We start from the raw sequence: 8,932 nt of genomic DNA on the forward strand, positions 1-8,932 counted from the left end.
CATGTGAAAAAAGACATGGAATCCGTGTTGAGGTGGCAGGGTCCACCACGGTCATACAGACTGGTGGTTCATGAGTTGGCAACCCTCAAAAGCCTGGTGGGAGAGGACCTGAGGACAGCAGGAGAGCTTGTTACACCCAAGAAGAGAGGAGAATCCACAGGCTCAAGAAGAAGGTAAGATGCATGCAGCTGGTACAGATGATGGCAACAGGAGACTTAAGGCTGACCATCAGCAGCTGGTTGGAGCTGGGTAAAAGTGCAGGAAATAAAATTCTGGTTTGTTACGTATTTCGTATTTGAATAAACAAAGAATAATACAAAGAATATTGTTCTGCCCTAGGACTCTGTGCCATAGTCCACACCAGCATGTGTGTGGACATCAACATGGGCATGAGGGGATGCAGGAGCCACGGCACAATAGAAAGAGGGACCCAAACTGGACTGAGGATGAAGAAAATACGAAGAGACTAAAAGACTTTCCTCCAAAGAGCATTAAAAAGCACCCACAAGTGATGAGGAGGGTAGCAGAGAAATGGGGGAGCAGAGCCAGGCTCTCCCTGGGGACAAGGCAGCGGGTGTCGGGGGGAAAAATGGGGCACCAGGGGAAGAAATTGATGACAGGGGCACAAGTGATGGCATCGACACCATCAGGAGGTTGTTTGGAGGAGACTCTCCAAAGAGGGTCAGGGTGAGACCCAACCAGGCAAAGCACGATGCTGACGGTGTCAGGATCCATCTCGACTCTCTCCAGGCACTTGGAGCAGAAATCCACCCCAGCCGTAACCACCTGCGCCTCAGATCATCCTGCTCCACGGCCTGAAGCCTGATGAAAGGGGTTAATGCTCCAGCAAGGCTTCACAGAACCACAGATCGGTTTGGGTGGAAGGGACCTCAAAGCCCCTCCAGTGCCCCCCCCGCCCCGGGCAGGGCCACCTTCCCCCAGCCCAGGTTGCCCAAAGCCCCGTCCAACCTGGCCTTGAACCCTTCCAGGGAGGGGGCAGCCACAGCTTCTCTGGGCAGCCTGTGCCAGGGCCTCACCCCCCTCACAGGGAACAATTTCTGCCTTACATCTAGTCTAAATCTCCCATCTTTCAATTCAAAGCCATTACCCTTTATTCTATCCCTAAACCACCTGACCATGAGTCCCCCCCCTTTCCTGCAGCCCCTTTCAGCCCTGGGGGCCGCTCTAAGGTCTCCCCGGAGCCTTCTCTCCTCCAGCTGAACCCCCCAACTCTCCCAGCCTGTCCTCACAGGGGGGCTCCAGCCCCCCCAGCATCTCCGTGGCCTCCTCTGGCCCCGCTGGAGCAGGTCCGTGTCCTTCTGCTGTTGGTGCCCCAGAGCTGGACCCAGCCCTGCAGGGGGGTCTCCCAGAGCGGAGCAGAGGGGGACAATCCCCCTCCCCCCCTCAACCTGCTGGACTCACTTTTCTCCCCTTGCTGACAAGGGGGAGAGAAAGAGAGAGGTGGGCTACATCTCTCTCCTGCATCCAGCTTTTTGTCCAGCACAGAGGTTCACCTCCGATAATCCCCTGCCTAAACTGATCAAGTTTTAATCTCTTCCAGCATTTTCAGCATTGAAATTTAGAATAGCTAACGTGCAGCTTCTCTGATCTTCTCCCTCCCTGGCTCTTTCTCTCCATTCCCAAGGTGTTTAAGATCCAGCCCTCTGGCCACGGCCACCTCACCAAGGATTATTTGTTCCATTACTCCTGGAGCCCTTTCCTGCATTTACTCCACTCTCAGTTCAGATGCTTTTCCCAACCCTGGGACTGGAGACCCGCAGAGCATGGACTGAGGGTCTCATAAAACTTCTCCATCTCCAGTAGAGACACTAGGTCCCAATTATCACACGGATGGAAATACTTGCATTGACCTAACACGTCAGATGGAAACTGTCCTTGTACCTTCCTCTGTTTTGGGTAGCTGTGAGCCAAAACAACACCAGGTCATGTAGCTGTTCCCCAGCAAGTTACACACACACACGCCAAGTTCATCAGCCGCCAATAGCCAGAGCCAGCCCCTGCTCTGCAGCAGGAATTGTGCATGTCTACGTGGGCAGGACTCTGCAGGGCCGTCAGGTCAGCGCGGCCACGCAGGGAACGCGACGGGGTGTCTGCCTCGTGGCTGCACGCGATGAGGCTCTGTCAATACAATTCCCTGCCCCATCTCACTTTAGACAGCGCTATAATGGACTCAGGCAAATTAACGGGGCAGGGGTTAGTCTGGGTGTGAAGGGGAAGAAGGAGCCAGGCTCACAGGTGGGAGGCCTGTCCTGGGGGCAGTCAGGCGCCTTCCTCCCCCCGTGCAGGCCTGGGGACATTTGATGAGGTGTAATATTTAGTTTCTTGCTTAGCCACACTGCTGTGTCTTGCTCAAAGGCTGGTACCCAGGAGACGCCTGGACCAGGACCTTCCTCCAAGGGAAGCCAGCAGAGTTGCCAGCCCCATACAAGGGGAGAGGCAAAGAGGCATCTCCATGTCCCACTCACTGTCAGCTTTGGTGCGTGAGCACCCAGGAGTTCAGACTTTGCCTTCCCGTCCTGTAGCAGAGCTGCCTCTGCAGGTGCTGGCTCCACTTCTCCCTCCTACTCAAGAGGAACTCAGGCATCCTCTGGCTGGATTTGGGGCTTGTCGTGATGAGAACTCAGGCTGTTCTTAGCTTTGCTCAGGTACCAGATATCTTCATCTCACCACGCAGTACCATTTGAGATGCTCCCAGAGCTTCCCACCAAGTTCCAAAGGGTCCCGTGGGTCCCATGTCACCTCTGCCCACCCCATGTGCCAGCCTCTATTAGCCCACAAGTCTCAAATGGCAGAAGACACCCACAGCCGGGTGAGGAGTTGGAACTCCGAGCCTCACACCTGGGCATCCTGCACCAAATATCAGAGAGGAGGCAATGTCAACCAGGTCCTTGCCTAGGTGGTGGAGTCCTCTCCTGAAGCACCAGCCCACAGGCACAGCCAGGACGTACAAGAGGAAGGGACAAAGCAAAGGTTTGGTGCTGTCAAGAAACCTCCCAAGGAGACATTTCACGACACTTGTCAGACTCTCAGACAGGCTGAGACCTGTGCAGACCTTCTCACCTGAACCCACCTCTCCTATTTGAAAAGCCAGGTGCAATCCCAGTCCTAAATCCCAGCCCAAGCAAGACCTGTGCTGTCAGTTGCAGCTCCTGGACATCAGAGGATGCCTGGGTGTCCTTCAGAGCAGACATGACAAGTACTGCTCAGTTGCTGCCCTGCACATGAGGAAAAAAAAGCCCCTTTCTTTGTGAATTCACACACAACAGATCAAAAGAAACAGCATCGTGGAAGAGCCTCCAGGATGCCAAGCGAAGAGGTGAATCCTCCTGCCACGCACCTGCTGCTGGGTTCTCAGAGCTCCTCCTGGCTCATGCGTCATCCTGTGCAGGGACAGTTCTGCCATCTAAGGTCCTTTCTCCAGTCCGTAGCCTCATGCTGGTTTCTCAGAACCATAAACTTGGGCAAGTTTTGGTTGGAAAAGACCTTTAAGACCATCGAGTCCAACCGTTAACCTCACGCTGCCAAGGCCACCACTAAACCCTGTCCCTGAGAGCCACGTCTACACATCTGCTCAACCCCTCCAGGGATGGGGACTCCCCCCCCCGTTGGCAGCCTGTTCCAACGCTTGACAACATTTGGGTGAAGAAATGTTTTCCTAATATTAAAACGGAAAGGGTGCTGCGTGCACTCCAAACCATCCAGCGTGCAAACTCTGGGTGCATGAGGAGCTCTTTGGGCAAGGTGGATGGGTCACGTTTGAAGTAGAGTGATTCATCTTAGAGAGTGTAGTCCAGTATGAACCACGTAAGTGTAGGGGAGATTTGGGGTGTAGAGTCTTGCAAAGACACCTGTATGCAACCAACCATATCAGTAGTGACATAGTAGGGCAAAATTGCCTCAATCATGACATCAAATATAATAAAATAGAGTATGGATGTAGCAGAATTTGGACCAATAAGGGAAAAAAAAATAGAGGCATATTTGGCTGAGAAAAAGAAGTTCTAAGGTAGAAATAGAAAAAAGAGAAAAAAAAGAGGAGTAAGTTATGAAATCAGGTAAGGAACAAAGGGTGTTCGGTGATCAGGGGATGGATGTTTACAGATGTTGGTGACACTGACCTGGGTACCCAACTGCATGGGATGTCCTTGGACAACTTGCTGGACTCTCCATCAAGGCTATGTCCAAAGGACTTAGTGCAAGAGGGTAACAAGGGAGACACTTGCACCCTGGTATGAAATGTTGCGGGGAGGGACGGATGGTAAAACCGTAATCCGGCAGTAGTAGTGTGTGTTTCATAAGGTTTAAGAGTAATACTTTTATTGTTGTGTTTAATATGTGTTTATCGTGGCCTCAAGTTGCAGCAGGGAAAGTTCAGACTGGATATTAGGAAGCATTTCTTTCCAGAAGGGGCTGTTGGGCATTGGCATGGGCTGCCCAGGGAGGTGGTGCAGTCCCCATCCCTGGAGGGGTTCAAGAGTCGGGTCGATTTGGAGCTTGAGGATCTGCTGTAGGGGGGAACTGTGCTGGGCGAACGGTTGGACTGGATGATCTCCAGGGTCCTTTCCAGCCTAGATGACTCTGTGATTCTGTAATGTGCAAAATCAGATTGCAGATGAATAATGACAATGCGATCATCAGTTAATTAAGTTGTTGCTTATTCAAGTGATTTATTAGTCTCTTAGTAAGATATTGCTTAACCAGGGGACATCATGGCCTTTTGAACGCCTGCAGTCCAAAGAGGGAGGGGCAGGTCCTGAAGGAACGACATTATATCAGATATGTGTGTGCCACGAGGCAAGAAAGATCTCCTCCCACCGCTGGTAGTGCCCAGATGTTCACGGCAAGTGATGGTACAAGAGCAGCGTAGACCAACTCAGACCCCAAACACCATCAGAAGATCTTGTGAACACCCCCCTGAGGAAGATCACCAAGGCAAACCTAGCAGGGGGAAGGACAAATAACATTTGGTTTATTATCTTGGGGATATTAGTTTGTAGTAAGCCTGGAAGGTAACTTCTTTTCTCGATTTGCCCATGAAAAATTAAGTTCCAGGTCAAATATAGTCCAGAGTAGTGTAAAAGCTACAGAAACCATCAGAACATCAAGCCGGAGACAAGTAGTTGGGAGGAATGGTGCTTTGTCTCTAGTACATACGCCTTTCCTCTTTGATGAACCCTCTTTGAACTCATCTGCGCGCATGAAACAGGAAAAAGTTAATCTAATTAAATATTCATCACCAAACACAATCAGGGCTGAGGCCAAGTCCCAGCCTCCATCTCCTGATCCTGTGAGGAGGCAAAGTCAGGGAAAAAAAGGAGGGTTCCCTCTGTAGCGACAAGTGGAAAATGAAAACACAGCAACAACAAATCTTCTTTATCCGGAGTAAGGCAGTTAAAAAAGAATCATGTCTGACCACTCCTGCAGACCACTTCTAGGGGGGATAGAAAATTCATCAGAATTTCCGTGTGGGAGAAAGGACATAGAGGTGAAAACAGAATGGCAAAACTTTGCAAAATTTTATTTGTAAATCTTTTCATTTGGAGTTTTAATTATTGCAGGTAGCCAATGTCCACGTGTGTAACACAACCCCTGCCAGAGGAGGCGAGGGCCACTGCAGACCTTCCTCCTTGTTGGTCCCTGACGTGGTGTCTGAGCGCTGCACGCTGGCTTCCCCGGCTTTCCTCGGGGCCAGCTCAGCACCGCGGAGCCACCGTAGCCCAGCCCCGGCGTGGTGGACCTACAGACACTGTGATGAGAGCAGAGAAACTCTTCCGAGACCGGAGAGATAATCATCTTACAGCACAAGAACTGGTCCCTGCCGTCCCATGGGGAAAACTCGTACAGGGTTGCGGGTTCTTCTCTCTAAAATACCGTTGGGTTGGTAGCCAGAGCACCCAACATCTCCCGTCCAGCCTTATTGTGGCTGACCCCCATCACCCGGTCAAATGGATTTAGTCTCAAGCCTTGGGGATGTCCAAGCCCGCCAAGTTCTGCTGCTACCCAGTGACCCGGCAAGCCACGTGCTTGGCTTTGCAAAACCTGTCTCAGCAATCACCTCCACGTTTTTAGGAAAGCTTCATCACCCAAACACTTCTTAAAGGTCTTGACACCTCGGCTGTTGGTTCAATTGTCTTGAAAGCAAACAAGCAGCCACGGGCATCATGCTCAGTCCCTCAGGGATCTCCAGCGTCAGTTTTTGCTCACAGAAAATTATTTGCAGCCCAACGTGAGATGAAACGAAGACTGTCCCAGGCTCTTTCACGGGGAGATGTGGGGCCGGAAAGTGCGTGGTCTAATCATCATGACCACCTTCCTCAGGGAGTAGTAGTCTGTGTCCTTCCATGAGTACCACACGATCCCATCTGGTCCCCGGATCCTGCGGTTTTTCATGGAGTATCGGCCGCCCTGGGATGCACAGAAAGGATGGTCAGACACAGGAAACACCTGGAAGCATCATCCGGATGGGAGCATCGGAAAACCGGTTGCTCTGAAACACTGGAGCAAAAGAGCTCCATGACAATGTGGTGAAAAGAACATGTCACGTTTTTCAGATGGCCCCAGTGGAGCTGGCATCCAGCCATCTCTGTGTGAGTCACCCGTAGCGCAAGTTTCCCCCATGCGGCCCAGAAACCCAGCGTGCAGAGGCGGCTCAACACCTGTGCCTGGCGCATGGCACTGAAGAGGTTGGACTGTCTTGCTGCCCAGCACTCGTTTTGTTCCCTCTCTGAAGAGCAGGGGCTGGCCAAGCCAGAAGGATCGCTATGATGTGAGGACCAACAGCCTCCTCCCAGCCCTGGACCTTGTGTGCTAACATCTGCATCCTCATCCTTCCACCTTACCTTGTAGTACACCCCGTTGAGGTTGGAGTAAAAGCACTGGTGGTACCACCAGCCCCCGTGGCAAATCTCGGCGCAGAGGTTCCCTGAGTCGGGTGTGCTGAAGTTCCTCTTGTTGTGGTACCAGGCAAAGGAATCCTCCACCGTCCCGCTGAACCCGTCCACGTGCAGGCGGTAAGAGTTTTCCTCGTCCTCGATGCTGCAAACACCAAAGGTGGGACTGTTTAATGGGGAGTGTTGGAGTCTCCTTTCCAGCCCGGATACTGCATTCCTGGTGCGATCACCTAGCAATCATCGAGCTGCTCTGGCCAGCCTCCCTGCTATGATTCATCGCCTCTAGAAGCCAAAGATGTTGTATTTTTCCCTTCTGTGGGATGTGCGTGACTTTGTCATGACTCAGGGCACTTGTTACAGGTCTGAACTGGGCAGACCATGACTCTAAAACCACAATAAAAGGCTGAGGCAGCTTTGGCAAGACAGTCCCTCTAATTACACAGCGCTGCCTCCTCTCCACGTAACAAGCATCTCACTCTTCACCCAGACGGAGCTAATTAGTAATTTCCCCTCAGGCTAGCAAAGGCTGAAGGTCACTGCCATTGCATGTGATGTCTGATCAAACAAAACAAAAGTTGGGGTGACAACTCAGAGCACACGTTTGCTGGTGGACGATACTTCATGGCACATTCACGCAGCGGGAGGGGTTTTTCCAGCATTTTTGGCAATTTGGGATTCTACCCGGAGCCCTCAAGTTTCAAGTGTCCATAAGGTGCAGAGTGCCCTTGGACATCGTCCCGTGGCGGATTGCTGCAGAGTCACCCACAAGCATTTCCAGTGCAGACAGGGAAGGGGTTCATCTGGGACAGACTAGACAGACCTGGTCACCCCGATTAAGAAAAGATGTGGCTGATGTGGTATGGATAAATAAAACACCAGAGAAGGGGAAGAGTGATGGACATTGAAGGATGTTACATCAGGTCCAGCAAGGAAAGAGCCACGAGGAGAGAGGGTACAAATCAAAACACGATTCTAAACTGGACAGATGCTGGACAACCTGTCCAGCAAGACCATGGGATTCAAAACTCTGGTTTTGACATAGAGCTCAATAATTATGGCAGTAAAAACACCCCTGAGCAGCTGGGGACTGCCCGTTGTGTCCTACAGCTCCCTTCCCCTGGGGATGTGGATGTTGGCCATGGCGGCTTCAACCTGGAGTGAAATTTGGTGGTAAAATCCAGGTGAGGAAGAAAGGATAAGCAACCTGGGCCCAGTCTGAAAAGCCCTCTCAGCCATTCTGACCACAATGGGGTTCCCATGTCCGAAGGTCTCCCGACATTGAACCAGTCGTGTCTGTGAGAACCAGGGAAGGCCAACCCGCTTTCTACCTGAAGACCTGGTAGAAGGCATGTTTGTGCTTGTTGTTCCAGTCCTCCAGGTCAATGCGCAGAGAATAGTCTCCCTGGTTCGTCATCTTGTGGATGTTCTCATTGCCCAGCCAGAACTCGCCACTGAGGTCCCCAAAGCCCTCCCTGTACTCGTTCCAGGTCCGGTTGAAGTCAACTGAGCCATCCTGACGCCTCTGGATAATCGTCCAGCCCCCGCCTGCCAGGAGAGAGAAAACATAAAATCTGAGTCTCAAGGGAGCATCCAAGGGTCCCAGACAGGCTCCTCACTGGTGTCGCCTCTGCAGCTCAGCAAGGTGTCTCCTTGTCATGCCTCCTCCCACCAAGTGACAAAATACACTGTTGGTTGCTCATGGGGATAAAACGTGATGCCCATCATAGCTCACGGAAAAGGGCTCCCACTTCTCCCGTGTTGGTTCCTGATGATGTTCCCCTGTTGACCGTCCCAGGTTTTAAGGTGGTTTCAAATGAGAGGGAGCTGGTAGCTTTGGGGAGGCAAATGTTTTGGAACCGGAACAAACTGGAGATCCTGGAGTTTGGAGATTATGATGTACTGTTCCTGCAGCACCACAGAGGCACATGAGCTCTCCCGGCATTGTCTCACTGTCTCCATCTGCTCGCCCATCTGTCCAAATCCCTTTCTCCTCTTTCATTTTATTCCAATATTGTAAGCTT

At 51.7% G+C, this 8,932-nt stretch overlaps 1 protein-coding gene across 2 annotated transcripts in view; it reads right to left on the bottom strand.

Annotated features, from left to right (window-relative positions):
• Positions 1 to 4,679: 4,679 nt before the first annotated feature.
• Positions 4,680 to 8,932, bottom strand: part of LOC113478587 (angiopoietin-related protein 7-like) — a 15,890-nt gene continuing 11,637 nt past the window's right edge. Inside the window, exons 5-7 of one of the 2 annotated variants that reach the window (XM_026845891.1) lie at positions 8,240 to 8,456; positions 6,861 to 7,056; positions 4,680 to 6,426 (exon numbers count right to left, since the gene is read on the bottom strand). In XM_026845891.1, the coding sequence (XP_026701692.1) occupies positions 6,280 to 6,426; positions 6,861 to 7,056; positions 8,240 to 8,456 (560 nt within the window). In that variant the 3' untranslated portion in view covers positions 4,680 to 6,279. Of the gene's footprint in view, positions 6,517 to 6,860; positions 7,057 to 8,239; positions 8,457 to 8,932 lie in introns of both variants that reach the window. The other variant, XM_026845892.1, reaches the window with a different exon arrangement.

The sequence above is a fragment of the Athene cunicularia genome (assembly GCF_003259725.1).
Source record: "Athene cunicularia isolate RWA chromosome 3 unlocalized genomic scaffold, athCun1 chr3_part1, whole genome shotgun sequence".
In the NCBI taxonomy this organism is placed as follows: domain Eukaryota; kingdom Metazoa; phylum Chordata; class Aves; order Strigiformes; family Strigidae; genus Athene; species Athene cunicularia.